We start from the raw sequence: 18088 nt of genomic DNA on the forward strand, positions 1-18088 counted from the left end.
TCCTTCTTTAAAAGTAGGCCTACTACTAACTATGTCCATCCATACATCTACATCAGCTTCTAAAAAGAAACCAAAATATATTTATTATTATTTAATAAATTCATTATTTATACAATTTTCATTTCAAGGAAATTAAATTGTCATTGGTACCAGGCTTTTGATAAAAAAAATTCAAGTAAAATTGTAATTAATTAATAATAATTAATTAATAATTGCAATATTGAATTGATTTATTTTATTATGACTAAAGTCCTAGGCTATATACTTATAAATTGTATTATTAATATAATATATTAACAAAATATATTTAATATTTATACAGTTTTATTTTTTACACAAATACATAGGCAAAATTAATGGAAGAAAAGAAAATGATACTATTAATATTTCCTATATATTTCACTAAACAATTCTGGTATGTCTTTAATATTAACCAAATATTAGCAATTCAATATTAGCAAATTGAATACAAAAATACCACACACAAACAAATTTGTTTTAGTACATACCTTTACGAAAATGGAATATTCCATAATAATTAGGTATTGATGTTTTTGTAATGACTTAGAGAAAGCAATCAGCAGTAAGTAAGAATAACATATTCATCCTTAGGATCCATTGAATGAACAATACAAAATATGATACAGAGTTGAAATAACGCCTTTGCATTAATCAATCACTTCCTATATGCAAAAAGCATTCTTCAGGAATATATAATAAGTAGAACGGATTTGTTGGACAAATGGAAATATACTATACATGTATAGCTTGATTTTGAGATGTGTTAATTTAATTGTTTTATTAATTTATTTAAATTTCATGTTGTTTAAACACAATTTAATTTTTAATAAAAAAATAAATAAAATTTGATGTGACAAAAAAATGTGATGTGCCCATATATGGACATGATGTCATATCACTACCATATTTGGGTACATCACTACCATTTGGGACAGGCATTGTTTAGTTGGTGAAATATGATTTCAATTCCAGGGGTGGCTTAAGCTCTGTCTACACTATCAAACTATATGTGACAAAAAATGCCCATATATGGAAATGATGATGTCATATCACTACCATATTTGGGCATATCTCTACCATATGGGCACATCACAGTTTTTGTTAAAATAGTTTGATAGTGTACACAGAGCTTTAGGAGAGCGTGCTTTTGACAGCTAAAATTAAAATAGCCAACCCCTTACTTCCCCATTGGATTAAAAACATAACCAACCTATATACATCGTCTTAATTGAAATAACATTTTGAGGTTTTCTGTTTCCTATGTTTGACATTTTTCCAATTAAAAATAAAGAATTTTAAAATTGATTAATTACCCCTACTTCCAAAAACAAGTTCTTGGTGTTAAAATGAAATTAGTTAATTATCACAAATTGACACAGGAAATTACTCATTTTACCCATCATGCAACAGTACTCTCTAAAATGAATATAGAAATACAAATAAATAAAAGTTTACTGTTAAAACTTTATTGTTCTTTTTAATTATGGAGTAATAAAATCACATCAATCAATTAGAATTGAAATATCATATAATGATAAATCTATATTTAAAGTTTATTTCACTAGTTTAATTTGAAATATGTAAAGCTCTGTCTAAACTATCAAACTTTATGTGACAAAAAAATGTTATGTCCCCATATATGGACATGATGATGATTGACTACCATGTTTGGGCACATCACACTCTTTTCTCAAACTAGTTTGATAGTGTAGAGAGCTTTAGAATTATTCGCTTTATAATATTATAGAGTAAGCACGTCAAATCAAGTCAAGATGTGTACAAAAATCAAAATATGCAAATTGACTGTTGAATATACAAATTGCCTGTTGAATATGCATTGTTTCAATGTCCTGTTTTTGCAATTTATCAAAATGCCATTAGACCAAAGTAGAATTAAATTTATAATTTCAGGGAAAAACTTATTAAATTAATATTAACAATATATTAATTTAAAGATATTTACAAATATAGAGTAAAAAGTCAATAAATTACAAACATTTACAAAGTAAAAAATTTAAAATAAATAATGTAATAAAAATTGAAAAATGTAACAATAAAAATGGAATGTTTTGTAAAAGGTTCAAGGAATTGAATAATAATATAGTGCATATTATCAAGGTAATTAAAAAATAGTTTCTTTTAATATTTCATCACCATTTAGCAAGGCCTGTATAAAAATGAATGAATAAAGTCTTGTATAACAGCACTTAGAAAATTTAATTTTTGAGGCAGAGAAACAATATTTCGATCGCTGGCAAGAAAAGCTTATAAAATTTATACTGATCCTAGAGGGCGAATTCTGGCGTTGACCTTCCACTTCCCACTGATGACCTCGCTGACCCAACAGATGTTGCGCTGCACTTTAGTCGTCTGGATAACCCTAGATCAAACGCTGCATCATTCTGTGTGTTTCTTACAAATTCTGGCAGCCTAGATGAATAAAAGAGCATTTGAAAAAAACTCTCTCAGATGTTTCTTACAACCCCAATTTGTTTGTATGGTTGGAAATAAACTCTTTAAAAGACTTTGTGCAAACCTGAGCAACTTAGGCCAGCACCAGGAGAGCTTAGGCCAGCATCAGGGGAACTTAGGCCAGCACCAGGAGAGCTTAGGCCAGCACCTGGGGAACTTAGGCCAGCACCTGGGGAACTTAGGCCAGCACCTGGGGAACTTAGGCCAGCACCTGGGAAACTTAGGCCAGCACCAGGAGAACTTAGTCCAGCGTCTGGGCAACCTAAGTCAGAATCTGTGCAACGACCATAACTTGGGCCAGCCCAAGAATTATTCTTAAAAAAATATTAGTATAATGTATTAGTATAATTTATTTACTAATTTTCATGAGAAGAATCACATCGTTTTGTACAATTAATAAACTTGAATACCTTGATGTTCTAGAATTTTCCAATTTAAATTTGTCTAGCTCCCTCTGGAGATATTTCTTTTCTTGTAAGATTCGTCTCTCACGAGCCATGTGTTCTGAAACCTGCAAATAAGATACATCATTTCAATCAATATTCAACAATTATTAGCGATTGTTAACCTGTAAATCAGTTACTCAACTCAATATATCACTTAAACAATTTTCTTACTGTTTATATATATATTTTTTTTATTTCATCCAACAGCGAGTAAGTCACCAATTACAGGATGGATAAACTGTTTTATAATTTATCGTACTTATAAACTAAGTCTCATTTGAGGCTTAGGGAGTGGAGTTGAACACCTGGCACTAGGTCAGGATTGAACCCCTGACCTTTGGATTGGAAGGCAAGCATGCTAACCACCAAGTTACAACTCCACTCTATATTGAAACTATAGGTTTTCAAAAGCCACCTAAAAATGCCCCTAGATACACCAACATTTATCATCATCATTGTAAATTACTGTAGTATGAATTCGAAAATAAAAAAGTTCTATAAAGAACAATTTAAATAGTTTATATCACTTTTTTTGAAGAATCTGCAACCCTGTTCTCTGAATCAGTAATCTTTTGGTGCAACTTTTTGTTAATCTCAGACAGTTCTGCTAGCTTGTGTTCAGCCTGAAAAAAAATGCATATTTCATAATTTCCAACGAATGCCAATAAAAGTATCAAACATTAAATCAACCTTTCATTTACCAAACCAATGCGAAAGCTCACTTTTATTAAAATGGAAAGCGAGTGAATTTTCTCCCATTTTTTAGGCATTTAAAAGGGCCACTGAATATTGTATCATTCTTATGTACAATTGGAAAAGACCCCTTCCCTATGTTTTTTAGATCTAATTTAAGATCACAAACTATATTTAATGTAAAAATAATACTATATGGTCCTATTGCAATAACTTTTTTATTTTTTAAACGGTTAAAAATGTGAAAAATAAGTTGATTCTAATAATTATAGCGGCCCGATATAAATCCCAAAATGCATTGCGCGTGGATTGATATTTTTGTTTTTCTTCTGTAATTCACCCACTTTTCGATCGTGAGGCCAAAACAAATGGAAGACTCCTAAATTTTCAATGAAAATACCGGGTTTTCTCCAATTTGTATCAACAGAGTCTTGCAAAAATAGAAAGACAATTAATGCAGCAACTATACAACGTCAGGCTAGGTACATAGCTAGCGTACGATGTTCGTACGTTATGTTTACCAGCTAGGCCTACAAAAACTAAGCCTAGCTAGGCTAGGCCTAAAGACCGTCCACGAGAGGTCATTCGCCGCGAACTACTTAGGTAGTGCAATGTTTCTCACTTTTTATCATAATTTACCATAAAACGTACATTTAAGACAAGGAATGACCTGGTTTAATGCTTTTAAAGTAATATATATGTATTATTTTTACAAAATGTCACAAATTGTAGGGAAGGGGTCTTTAAAATTTAAAAAAATCAAGTTACCTCAAGAAATGTTTCTCTACTGTTTGTCAGTTGCAAAGTAAGCTCCTTAGATCTTTGTTTTTGAGTTGAATTCTCAAGTCTAAACCATGGAAAACAATTATTAATGTAAGGTATTGTTGTCCATATACGTGGTATACGATGTATGCTGATAATCTTTCATTTACTTTAATTTATACTGTTTTTATTTAAATACATTCTACTGTATATTAGCCAGAATGGAAAAGTCAGGTGGGTCAACCTACAACAATCTGGAGGCACACAGTGGATAAGGAAAGAGATAGATTAGGCTGGAGATCATTGAAAGAAGCTAAAGTTAAAGCTAGAAACACAAGAGAGAGAGAGAGAGAGCATCTTGTAGCCTTATGGGACACTTGGCCTGAAGACGATAGGTAAGGTATATGTATACTATCGTTAAAGAAGTGTCTTTTTTATAGCTTACCGTAATTCCTTGACCTTAGACTCAAATTTTTGTGCGAGTGACTTTGATTCTTCACGCCATCTACACAATAAAAAACAAAACTCATTAACTGTATTTTTCAAATTTAAGAAATTGCTATAGACTTAAGGCTAATTTATACAGACTATAGTCTACACTATCAAACTTTATGTGATAAATAAATGTGATGTGCCCATATATGGACATGTTGATGTCATATCACTACCATATTTGGGTATATCACTGCTATATTTGGGCACATCACACTTTTTTGTCAAACTAGTTTGATAGTGTAGACCAAGCTCAAACAAAAAAACAAATAGAATATATGTTATTTCTTATGACCATTTACACAAAACACGGAGACCGCTCAGGACAGATACAGATTCTATGTGGGACAAGGTACTTGCTTTTCTGTAATAATTGGCCTTGAGAGGTAATAAATGTTACAATCACTTACTTTGCACTGATTCTTTGTTGGGACGTAAGCATCTGACGAAGTTCAAACATTGCTTGTCGGTTTGTGTCTTCCAAAGTTTCAAATCTGATTTCATATTCCCTGCGTAGTTGATTCATCTCATGCTCCATACCACTTGTCTGAAAAGGAATTACAAAACACTGGGGTTCAAGTGAGTGCATCAAGCTTTGTGGTCATATATGGACATGATGATGTCATATCACTACCATATTTGGGCATATCACTACCACATTTGGGCATATCACTGCCATATTTAGGTAAGTCACATTTTTTTTGGTTAAACTAGTTTGATAGTGTAAACAGAGCTTTCACTATCAAATTTTATGTGACAAAAAGTGTGCTGTGGGCATATATAAGATACATATCACTACCATATTTGGGTACATCACACTAGTGTAGACAGAGCTTTAGGTTTAATCTCTATCTAAATTATCAAATTGTATGTGACAAATAAATGTGATGTGCCCATATATGGACATTATGATGTCATATCACTACCATATTTGGGCACATCACACTTTTTTTGTTAAACTAGTTTGATAGTGTAGACAGAGCTTAATAGAATTTCAGTGAATACAATTTAAGGGAAATACTTAAATATGTATTGCATCTAGTTTGTTTCACAGGAAAGTGTTTAAAAAAAGCGGTTCGACTATACCTCTTTTTGACACTTTCGTTCGGTTGCATCTTGCTCCTTTTTCGTCTCTGTTACACGTTTCTTGTAATTGTCAACTTCTTCCGATAGGAGGAGTCGTTCTTCAGACATTGTTTCGCATTCTTTGGACAAGGCAGCTAGTCTTTTCTGCAGCTGTGTATTGTTTAAAATGAGTTGAGATTGTTCTTGATCGTGCCTACAAAAAAGAAGAGAAAAAAAGACAACTCTATAAGAGACTACAGACAATTTGAATAAAAAGTTGAATTACGTAAGCATTAGTGGTAATATTACAATATAAGTGTCAGTGAATAATATTGAGACACACCGAAGCTTCTGTTGTTGTAAATTTTTGTCAAGAGATTTTGCCAGCGTCTCTGATTCAATGCGTAGTCGCTCTGCATTTAGCGCCCTCATCTGTAATTTCTGGTTAAGTTCATTGTTAGGCTCAGTCATTCCTTCCTTGTACATCTATTTCAATATAAACAGAAAAAAAGTATTAAGGTACACAATCTTTATACGCACCACAATGTAGTTTATCTTTGAATTAAAATCACTTTGCACAGACCCACTGATGTCATATCAAAAACAATTCAAAGTAACGCACACCTCAGATCCCCTAGATTATTGCAGTAACACTTTACTTTTAAAATAATTGTATGTACATTTTACCTTTTGCAGTTCTTCTTCCACTGCTCTTTTTTCACGCATAGCACGCTCAATTTCTGCTTGTTTTTCACCATTTTCCTGAAAAGAAAATATTCCAAACTTGTAAACTTAACTTAGTTCACTTATGCAAAACAAAATCATCATTTATAAAGTCAAGGACTACCCTTCTGGTCAAATTTAACCCACATGTTAATGAGCAAAATCAACAACTTAAATCCAAATTTAAGTTTCATTTATATAAAGATAAATATAATCTGGGTGTTTGACTTGATGCAAGTGCTTGATACAAAACCAGAGAAAAATATACTTAAATATAGGCCTACTTACTGTTTCAAGAGATTGGAGTTCCTCCATTAATTTAGCAATATTTATGTTACACTGTTTACGAACATTGTCAACCTCTTGCCTAGTGCGTTTGCCGGCCTCGTTTACAAGACGCGTCAACGATTCCTGTAAGCGCTCTAGTTTCTCCCGGCACTGTTGTTCTCTTACGACAGCCTTAAAAAATGGATTAAATAGGATGAGTCCAAATTACAGAAAGTTAAATTAGGTCTTGGAATAATCTTTTGACAGGTTGGAAATAAAATACAACTACATCAATGAGGTAACTACCTGATCTTTTTCCAGAACCATGTTCTCCACTAATTGAATGCTATCCTTCACTTGCATAGTAGCCTCACGTTCACGTTTCTCAGTGTCAGAACTGAAATAAATTATTTACAAAATTGGTTAGGTCATTTCTGTGCTACACATTGAATTGATAGAACTAAAATGAATGCCTATTAAAGCCCATATATGGACATGATGATGTCATATCACTATTTGGGCATATCACTAGCACATTTGGGAATATCACAAACTAGTTTGATAATGTAGACAGGAGGCAAGTGTCTCTTTAACATGGGTGTCTCCTGAACAGAGGTTGGGCGTAGTGGAAAAACATACTGAGTGTTTTGAAATGTTCATATATATATATATTTCTTATTGGTCTCTTTTTTTCTCTTAATTTGTTTTTCTTTTTCTCGTTTTTTCGTATTTGTATTGTTTCCGTTTTTTAAGTGTTGAGGGCCTCATGCATGTCAGCCTCGGCTGTTTTGAGTTACCCTCATTAAACAAAGTTTAATAAAAATATTATGTATACTTGCCATCGTTTTTGCAACAATCCATAATTTTCCTCGGTTTCATCTCTTACACTTTTTAAATTTTTATTCTCTTTTGTAAGTAAAGACATTCTGTAAGAAAGTAAATTATTATTTGTTGAGCATATTGTCAACACATTTCATGAAATGGTGTAACTCTAAAAAATGACAAACAATGATGATATTAATTGATTTAACTTTTTAGTCGCGTGGACGCGACTCTATAGTTCACTATGTCGGTCGGTCGGTCTGGTATCACTATGCTTAGCACGCGACTTATGGCTGTTGGCCTTGTTATTTATTAGCCCGGTTATGTTTGGATCAAACACGAATGGAAACATATTCCCATAATGCAGCCTTAGGGCAGTTGTGTTTTAACCTAATACCAGGTACCCATTTGTACACCTGGGTGGAGAGAGGCAAATGTAAGTAAGCCTAAGGACACAAGCAATGCGATGAGCATTGAACTTGAACTCTCGATCAGTAGTCAAACGTCCAACACACTGCGCCACACACACATTTGAATGCAACCTTATTCTTACCTATGATCATATTCCTGTAATGCCGTCTGTAATTCTATCAGCCTGTTGTCGGACGCTTTCTCCTTCCCAACTGCCTGGGTAACTTCAGTATTCTGAAAATAAGGGTAGTGATATGCTTAAATATTGTAGTGATATGACATCATCGTGTCCATATAGTTTTTTAACTCTTGTCCAGCGTCTTCGTCCCTTCTGTCTCTCGTTCTGTCACGTGTTTTTGTCCTGTGTCTTGTTGTGCTTGTGTATGTAGCTTAAATTGTTTATTATTTTGTCTTTATTCTTGTTATTTATTTATTCATATTTTATTTTCATTTATTTATTTATTGACTACTTTTGAAACATTTATTATAATATACTTTTTGAATTATTTTTTTTTTCTGGTGGAACTAGCCTTAAAGCCCTCTGGGCTTATTTATGTTTCTCCAGCATAAGTGCATTCTAATTATAAAAAAAAAACAAAAAAAAAACACTGTAATATTATTTCACAATGATGTATCTTATGAAAATAAATTGAATTGAATTGAATTGAATATATGGGCACATCACATCATTTTTTTGTCACATAAAGTTTGATAGTGTACACAGCGCTTTAGCAATGTTTTTAGTACCATTCTTTGGTATATGGTATACTGTATGAAAGGTTAATACGTCACAAAGTAGAACCAGGTCAGATTGTTTATATCCACCATTGCCTAAAGGGATAATATTTTTTCAACTTGGTCTAAAGCTCTGTCTACCCTATCAAACTTTATATGACAACAAAATGTGATGTGCCCATATATGGACATGACGATTTCATACCACAACCATATTTGGGCACATCACACTTTTTTTTTTCAAACTAGTTTGATAGTGTAGACAAAGCTTTAGCCCCTTATTTACATAACATATTACCTTCTTCTTTATCTGATCTTGAAGGCTTTCCAGTGTTGTTTTCATATCTTTCAACTGGATACTTGATGTCTTAAAATCATTCCTTGCTTTTGTTAGCTGTGTTCTTAGACTTTCAATCTCTTCATTCTGTGAGCTTATAACCTGCTGTAAATGACTTGTTGTCTAGGTTACAAACAACAATAATTATAAATAAATATGAATAAAAAAAACGCATTTCTAAAACCTATTCCTGATGGAACCAGCTTACAGTATTTGGTTTCTCAAGATACAATGCATAAACTGATTGCTACATATTATGTCATCATATTTTTGAATTGCTTGTGTAAATAAACGAATGAATATTCAATAAAATCATACATTTTGTTGTTGTAAGGTTAAACTACATGTTTTAGTAGTACTCTTATGTTTATTTTTTCTTATACAATTATCATACACTACAAGCTTCAGAAATCAATTTCCATCTTGAGCGTGTGGTTCCAGATCGGTACAATACAATTATGTACAGTTTTATTATTTATTTTTTTAAATTTTATTTTATATCTTTAGGCACATGTGGCCAAGGATTACCAAGAGTAAATTAATCACTGTCCTATCAGATAGGTGGTAATCCCCCTGATACAGGGCTATTTTGATAAGCAGTTCACCGGGTCACCCCCCTACTTAGTCTTGAATAATGAACTGGGTTCTTTAAAGTGCACACGGACAAACTGGTACACTGGACCTACAGTTTATAGTCCATATTCGAGAAGACTTGTTCCACCACCAGAACTAGGAGCGAGTCGGCCTCGAACCCATGCTGATATTGTTGGCTCTTTAGGTAACAGGAAAAGGTGCAGATTGCTTTAACCGCTCGACCATTTGACTTGTTTAAATTCATACCTTTTGTTAGAGTGCAATTATATTTAGTAGGCATATTAGTTTTGATTAACAAAAATAATTTTTTTGTTTTCACTTACCATTTCTAATCTTTGTGTCTTAGTCTGAAGTTGTTGATTTTCTCCTATAAGCTCTGTACCCTTCTCCTATAGAAAATAAAACAAAGTCAACTAACTCTGTCTGTCCGTTTTCAATTCTTTGAAAGATTTTGTTCTAATCTTTTTTTAAATGAATATTTATATCAGGGAAATATAATACTGCAATTAGTAATTTTATAGTAGTAGTATTATTTATTTTTACTTCCTTGGTTATACAGTATTTATCTAATTTTTGGTCAATAAACAAATGTTGTATGCCGTTTGAAGTACAGTAATAATAGAACGTATTTGTACCTGTATTGCTTGATGAGTTTGCGAATGTAATTCACTTTCTTGCAATACACGCTGAAACAAAATTACACCAGTTTATAACAAATATTTTAAACACAAAGAAACATTGTGTACAGTAGAACACTTCCTTCTGGATATCTCGTTAGAGAGACACTTTCCCATGAGGAACAACCCCAAATATGTTTTAACACTACAGCCAACCCCTAATCAGAAAGTGTATGTACTGTATGCAGTGTTCTCCCAATATAGAAATATGTTCAGCAAATTAAGTCAAATAATATTTATGTCTATAAATGTCTATCCAAAATATAGCCTAAGATTGCTCTTGGTCTATGTTATAAATGGCTAGGCCTAATGCACTTGTTAATTGTATAACCCACTATACGACCCCTGGGAGAGGTGCGTCATTTGTTCGATGTGCGTCATACCTTATGAATACAACCTGCGTAAAAAAAGTGACTTTTAGGTGATCATGACACACTCATTTTAACGCATTGTGACCTTGTTGTTCATGATATGGTGGGTCGTAAAGTGACGAACAATGACACACCTTTGTTCATCCATGTGACGTTCCATCTACAGTAGGTTTTTTTACGCACCCCTGTGTCAATGACCCATCTTCCAGGGGTTAGTGGGTCATACAATTGACAGGTGCATAACCTACCTACTGTTTTTTTTTGTATAATTTTTTATTATATAATACCGGTTGGAGCCAATTTAGTCCGGTAAATCTTACTGGAAAAACCTAAAACCAAAAATCTGGTGCCACAGTATTTGATTCATTCTTTACCTTATGTTGTTCAGTAAGTAGTTCAAGCTCATGCTGCGTTGCCTGCCACATTTCCGTTCCATAATCTTTTTCCTTTTGCATCACCTGTAGTTGTCTTTGCAAATTATTAATGACATCATTATCAATATCACGGTTATCATCATCAACAGCCAAAGATGATTCCAAATCCGTCTGAATGTTATTCTTTAATTCCGATCGCAACTTGTTGTTCTCATCAACGAGTCTTTGACATTTTTCTGATAACTCATGGTGTTGTATCTTGTACCCGTGTATCTCCTGTCGGAGGCGGTGAACCTCCTTGTCATACTCAGTAACCAATGGTGATAATAGGCCTTTGTTAATCAACCAAGGGGCTGCTGTTGAGTCTTCATCCTGCAAGTCTCTCTGAAACAAAATTATTTGATCATGTTTTGTTTTTATCATCCAATTACTATCAGTCAGTCATCATAGAGACGATCGGGCCCATTTTTTTTTATCATCTTAGGCGATGGGCCAGATAAGTCTTAAACGTTGGGCCCGATAGTATCAACATTGGGCCCGATAGCCAAGTGTATCGTTTGTAAATCCATTCCATTATAGTTTATAATTGTTTCATGGGAAAGTGTCCCCTGAATATATTATGAAGGTGTCCCAAAGAAGAGATTCTACTGTCACCGTGTTTTCGTGGACCCGATCGTCTTTCCTTTATTTTTATATGGGCTCGATCTTCTAATTATATTGGCCCGAATGTTCACACCCCTTGGTACCCGATCATCTTAAAAAAAGCCTGATCGTCTGGCCCCGATCGTCTGTAAATCTTTATTCAGAATTTACAGATCCAGCCTAAAAAAGGTGTTTAAACTATATAATCAACATTTGAACAAAAGAACAAGCCTAAACTTTTTCTGATAATCATAATACCTTTGCTTGTTCATCTAATGGAAGAAATTTTTCCTGGTACTTTCTCAATTCGGCACTCAACCTTTGAACTGCAAAAATTGTGTTAAAATACAAAAATCAAGTTATTTATATTATTAAATTTAACCAAATTTAAACATAAATTAGGCCTCCATTTAGATCTAGGTTAGTCCATAGAAATACTGTCTGTAGGGCAGTACTAGTTAGGCCTGCAATGGCCAACTAGCCTATGCCGAGACTGCGACGGTCTGCACACTGCCTCTTCTGCTGTGTGTGGGTGGAAAATTGAAAGGCCTGGGCCTAGGCCTAGCTTTAAATGTTTAAAAATATAGTTTAAAATGCAGGCTAACCTTGGTCACGAAGGAACTCAATTTCACCATCTACCATTGTACATGAAATATCCCGGTATTATGCTCTTAAAAAATGCCTTGTAACTTTAAAATGTGAACAATTAAGGCATACTGTCTGCAAAAAACGAACCGATGATGGAATTTCATACCAACCGCGCGCCGCCAGTTTATTTGTTTGTTATTTATTTACGGTGTTACGTCATATCACGATCATTTTGGGAATTTTGAGGAAAGGGCCGGGAGATATAAACTGGAATTTATCATTACAATATGAACTATAATCCATTATTATAATTCATTTCTATTAATTGTACTGATACAGGAATTATAACCATTTTCATTGGTGGCATGTGATGATGTTACTAAATTGATTGAAAGACAGAAACCAAATGTTCACAGTTACCCTACTCGCCATCGGATCAATCCATCAATAAGTCATACTGATGTGGCTGGTGATTTACTCACTAATATTCAACATTACAAAAAAAAAAGGCATAACAAGCAACATTTTAAAAACTAGGACAATCTTTATTGTTGTCTGTAAATAATATATTTCTTCATAATCTGTTTTGTCTTCGTAGTTGTTGAACATGATGAGTCTGATCTGATAACTGATCCTTGTATGATCTTCTTAAGACACCCCCCCCCCCCCCCCTAGTCTGTGACATCTTCCCCGCTACCACTCGTCCACCTCAAAGTGAACCTATAACCGACCGCTTTCCTTCTTTCTTTGTCGGTTTTCCCACATCCTTAACTTGTACTGGATGTCTTGTTCTCGCCTCATGGCCAGTCTATGAAGGCGTCTTTTGTTTTGCCTTTCTTCCTCTTCTAGTTTGTACTATATAAAAAAGAATATTACATTAGAGGAATTTTTGTTATAGGCCTAAATAAAATAATTCAACTGCCATGTTGACATTCCCCTCTCTCCTCTTCACCCCACCAACCAACCCCCTTTCTTATTTCTGTTTTTAATAAGTGTAGGCCTATGTGGTATTTAATTATTTAGGCGTACCTGGTGGAATTGATTAGCATGTTTAATTCCTTCCATTAGCGGATTGTTACGATGACGAGAAGGATGATTATTTTGATCAACACTGGAGAAGATTGATGGTAGGTCTCTGTCCACACCAGGACCAAACGATAATTTAAGCTCATTCATGAGTCCGTATCGTGTCGGTGGTCGGTGACGTCGTTGAAGCTGACTGTCTACTGACATTTCTGATGCAATGCTGAATAAAGAAGGAATAACGATGATAATAATGATGATCATCATGATCATGATAATAATGATAATGATGATGATGTTGATGATGATAATAATGATGATGAGATGATTTATTTGTGATTATTACGGGTGATTTATACCTTTTAATCTGACCGGTTAGAATCTGTGCCTCGGCAATCCAATCATGGTCACCTTTTGAAAAAAAAGTACGTAATATATAAATAAGTTGTATTAATTTTTAGAAATGAAATATCTATAAATATTTTAGACCAAAATATACATATCTTAAATAAAAGGCACCACATACCTTCTTGGACCATCTTCTCGTCGTCGTCCTCTACGTCCGACCCCAAACTGTTCCGGTCGTCGGAGTTATCCTCTGGGATAATGAGCTCATTGTCGTTATCAGCAATCAGTTCAGCAATGGGGTGATCGTCGTTGTCAGCAATCAGTTCAGCAATGGGCTCATCGTCGTTGTCAGCAATCATTTCAGCAATGGGCTGATCGTCGTTGTCAGCAATCAGTTCAGCAATGGGCTGATCTCTATTGAATTCAAAATTAAAGAAAGTTCAAATAATAATGGACCAAAATTCTAACATTCTGAAATATTTTTTTTATTATTTAATTAATAATGTATGCATGTATTAAAGACAAGAGCATTTATCCAATAACAAATTAAATATACTCTACACTGAGTACGCATACATTATTCAGAGTAGTATTAAAAACTTTAAAGTAATACTTAGGCTTACAGAACAATCGTTTCTATCATGTCTTCACATTCGAGCTCATCTACCGCTATGACTTCTGCTTTAAGGTCCGTTTGAATACTGGAATAAAAGCAAATTAAAATATTGATTGCAAAATATTTTAATTTAAGAATCCAATACAAACATCTAGACACTATACTAAACAAATGCCAGACATACCACCTTCCATTGCCATTGGCAGCTTCTGCTGTCACCACATCAACTTGTGGTTGTTTATCATCAATAGTATCTTTGATTGCTGCAGCATCGGTAGCATCATCATCAAGTCCGACTCTCTTGGACTTCTTCAGTGACAGTCGAAGTCTGGCCAAACGGGATTTAGACTTCTTTTTCTTGTCTTTCCCATCCTTAGTATCCGACAGCTTATCTGTGTCAATTGTCAACGCAGATACTTTATCATCATCTGCTGTCGTGTTCTTAGATTTAGACGTTTCGATGGCCATTAATATCTGGACATTTGGAGGATCAACACTGCTTCCGTCTTGCGAATTAAATCCTTCGCGATTATCCGCAACGAATTCCTCAACTGAGTTGCGTTGACATAAGGTCAAAGGATTACCCATTTGTAATTAATATAGAAACAATACGAGATATGAAAATAATACAAGTTTCCTGAAAGGTTTCCAATAGTTTTCTGAGAGTTTCTGTTATGATTCGTTGATATGGCGATTGCGTTCTGTATCGTAGTAACATCGAAGCGCGCACAAGGCGTTCATGCCAACAACGCGCAACCGATACGTATGAAGACGTCGCCCGCTACGTGAGACCCATGACGGGAAGTGGGATGTCTGAGCTGTACATCTATCGATTACACTACATTGTCATATCAATACACTTTTTAAAAATTAAATCTACAAAAAAAAACCTAATCAATTTCAATAAAATATAAACATTTCGTATTGACAAAAACAATTTTCATTCAACAACAAATATATTGATTGGTATATAATCATAATGTGTACGTTTTAATAATACAAAAAAAAACGTTATTAAACCAAACTTATATAAAACTGTCTGTGTCTGTCTATGTGGATGAAAATTGAAAGGTTTGGGCCTGCCTATCTTTACAAAATATAGTTAAAAACTATAACTAAAGACTAACCTTGGTCACGAAGGAACTCAATTTCACCATCTACCATTGTACATGAAATATCTCGGTATTATGCTCTTAAAAAATGCCTTGTAACTTTAAAATGTGAACAATTAAGGCATACTGTCTGCAAACGAACCAATGGAATTTCATACCAACCGCGCCGCCAGTTTATTTGTTTGTTATTTATTTACGGTGTTACGTCATATCACGGGGGGCGGGGAAAGAACCGGGGAGATACTAGAATAGAATTAATCATTACAATTATCATCTGTGATATAAGTATTAATTCATTGATTTTAACAATCCATTATTATAATTCATTTCTATTAATTGTACTGATACAGGAATTATAACCATTTTCATTGGTGGCATGTGATGATGTTACTAAATTGATTGAAAGACAGAAACTAGATGTTCACAGTTACCCTACTCGCCATCGGATCAATTCATCAATAAGTCATACTGATGTGGCTGGTGATTTACTCGCTAATATTCAACATTACAAAAAAAAAGGCATAACAAGCAACATTTAAAAAAATAGGACAATCTTTATTGTTGTCTGTAAATAATATATTTCTTCATAATCTGTTTTGTCTTCGTAGTCGATGAACATGATGAATCTGATAACTAAATGATCCTTGTGTGATCTTCTTAAGACACCCGCCTAGTCTGTGACATCTTCCCCGCTACCACTCGTCCACCTCAAAGTGAACCTCTAACCGACCTCTCCTTCTTTCTTTGTCGGTTTTCCCACATCCTTAACTTATACTGGATGTCTTGTTCTCGCCTCATGGCCAGTCTATGAAGGCGTCTTTTATTCTGCTTTTCTTCCTCTTCTAGTTTGTACTATATAAAAAAGAAGCTTAAATTAGAGGGATTTTTGTTATAAAAAAATAAGTCACCTGCCACGTTGACATTCCCCTCTCTCCTTTTCACCCCACCAACCCTAGCTTATTTCTGTTTTTAATAAGTGTATGTGGTATTTAATTATTTAGGCGTACCTGGTGGAATTGATTAGCATGTTTAATTCCTTCCATTAGCGGATTGTTATGATGACGAGAAGAATGATTATTTTTAACAACACTAGAGAAGATTGATGGTAGCTCTCTGTCCATACCAGGACCAAACGATAATTTAAGCTCATTCATGAGTCCGTATCGTGTCGGTGGTCGGTGACGTCGTTGAAGCTGACTGTCTACTGACATTTCCGATGCAATGCTGAAAAAAGAAAAATATGACGATGATAACAATGATGATCATCATGATCATGATAATAATGATAATGATGATGATGTTGATGATGATAATAATGATGATGAGATGATTTATTTGTGATTATTACGGGTGATTTATACCTTTTAATCTGACCGGTTAGAATCTGTGCCTCGGCAATCCAATCATGGTCACCTTTTGAAAAAAAAGTACGTAATATACAAATAAGTTGTATTCATTTTTAGAAATGAAATATCTATAAATATTTTAGACCAAAATATACATATCTTAAATAAAAGGCACCACATACCTTCTTGGACCATCTTCTCGTCGTCGTCCTCTACGTCCGACCCCAAATTGTTCCGGTCGTCAGAGTTATCCTCTGGGATAATGAGCTCATTGTCGTTATCAGCAATCAGTTCAGCAATGGGCTGATCGTCGTTGTCAGCAATCAGTTCAGCAATGGGCTGATCGTCGTTGTCAGCAATCATTTCAGCAATGGGCTGATCGTCGTTGTCAGCAATCAATTCAGGAATGGGCTGATGATCTCTATTGAATTCAAAATTAAAGAAAGTTCAAATAATAATGGACCAAAATTCTAACATTCTGAAATATTTCTTTATTATTTAATTAATAATGTATGCATGTATTAAAGACAAGAGCATTTATCGAATAAAATTATTTATTAAATTAAATATACTCTACATGAGTATGCATACATTATTCAGAGTAGTATTAAAAACTGTAAAGTAATACTTAGGCTTACAGAACAATCGTTTCTATCATGTCTTCACATTCGAGCTCATCTACCGCTATGACTTCTGCTTTAAGGTCCGTTTGAATACTGGAATAAAAGTAAATTAAAATATTGATTGCAAAATATTTTAATTTAAGAATCCAATACAGTACATCTAGACACTTATACTAAACAAATGCCATACATACCTTCCGTTGCCATTGACAGCTTCTGCTGTCACCACATCAACTTGTGGTTGTTTATCATCAATAGTATCTTTGATTGCTGCAGCATCGGTAGCATCATCATCAAGTCCGACTCTCTTGGACTTCTTCAGTGACAGTCGAAGTCTGGCCAAACGGGATTTAGACTTCTTTTTCTTGTCTTTCCCATCCTTATGCTTATCTGCTGTCGTGTTCTTAGATTCAGAACTTTCGATGGCCACTACCGGGATATTTGGAGGATCAACACTACTTCCGTCTTGCGAATTAAATTCTTCGCGATTATCCGCAACGAATTCCTCAACTGAGTTGCGTTGACATA

At 34.1% G+C, this 18088-nt stretch overlaps 2 protein-coding genes across 3 annotated transcripts; both read right to left on the bottom strand.

Annotated features, from left to right (window-relative positions):
* Positions 1-1154: 1154 nt before the first annotated feature.
* LOC144841867 (sodium channel and clathrin linker 1-like) lies at positions 1155-15733 on the bottom strand. 2 transcript variants are annotated; one of them, XM_078698135.1, is made up of 19 exons: positions 15607-15733; positions 12163-12230; positions 11263-11646; positions 10476-10526; positions 10164-10229; positions 9208-9369; positions 8317-8408; positions 7781-7867; positions 7248-7338; positions 6963-7133; positions 6639-6713; positions 6295-6437; positions 5973-6165; positions 5297-5433; positions 4840-4899; positions 4401-4479; positions 3467-3562; positions 2904-3004; positions 1155-2451 (listed from the first exon to the last, which is right to left on the bottom strand). In XM_078698135.1, exons 1-19 carry the CDS (start codon positions 15641-15643, stop codon positions 2307-2309), a joined length of 2238 nt encoding a protein of 745 aa, XP_078554261.1. In that variant the 5' UTR covers positions 15644-15733; the 3' UTR covers positions 1155-2306. The 2 variants fall into 2 exon arrangements, with proteins under 2 accessions (XP_078554261.1, XP_078554260.1); XM_078698134.1 differs by lacking the exon at positions 15607-15733 and adding an exon at positions 12510-12648.
* LOC144842297 (uncharacterized) lies at positions 13168-15067 on the bottom strand. The gene is made up of 6 exons (XM_078698730.1): positions 14667-15067; positions 14489-14564; positions 14042-14246; positions 13875-13926; positions 13522-13738; positions 13168-13347 (listed from the first exon to the last, which is right to left on the bottom strand). The coding sequence occupies exons 1-6, from the start codon at positions 15065-15067 to the stop codon at positions 13213-13215; spliced, it is 1086 nt and encodes a 361-aa protein (XP_078554856.1). The 3' UTR covers positions 13168-13212.
* Positions 15734-18088: the final 2355 nt, after the last annotated feature.

This window comes from Antedon bifida, chromosome 5, assembly GCF_963402885.1.
Source record: "Antedon bifida chromosome 5, ecAntBifi1.1, whole genome shotgun sequence".
Taxonomy (NCBI): Eukaryota; Metazoa; Echinodermata; class Crinoidea; order Comatulida; family Antedonidae; genus Antedon; species Antedon bifida.

Excerpts from the sequence above, each read along its gene's own strand:
- LOC144842297 (XM_078698730.1), bottom strand. The coding sequence starts at position 15,067 with ATGGGTAATCCTTTGACCTTATGTCAACGCAACTCAGTTGAGGAATTC. Across the intron at positions 14,247-14,488 it reads ACATGATAGAAACGATTGTT|AACGACGATCAGCCCATTGC; the intron begins CTGTAAGCCTAA and ends CTGATTGCTGAC. Across the intron at positions 13,927-14,041 it reads CGAGAAGATGGTCCAAGAAG|GTGACCATGATTGGATTGCC; the intron begins GTATGTGGTGCC and ends TTTTTTCAAAAG.
- LOC144841867 (XM_078698135.1), bottom strand. The coding sequence starts at position 15,643 with ATGGTAGATGGTGAAATTGAGTTCCTTCGTGACCAAG. Across the intron at positions 7,339-7,780 it reads GGATTGTTGCAAAAACGATG|TTCTGACACTGAGAAACGTG; the intron begins GCAAGTATACAT and ends AATTTATTTCAG. Across the intron at positions 3,563-4,400 it reads GTAGAGAAACATTTCTTGAG|GCTGAACACAAGCTAGCAGA; the intron begins GTAACTTGATTT and ends ATTTTTTTTCAG.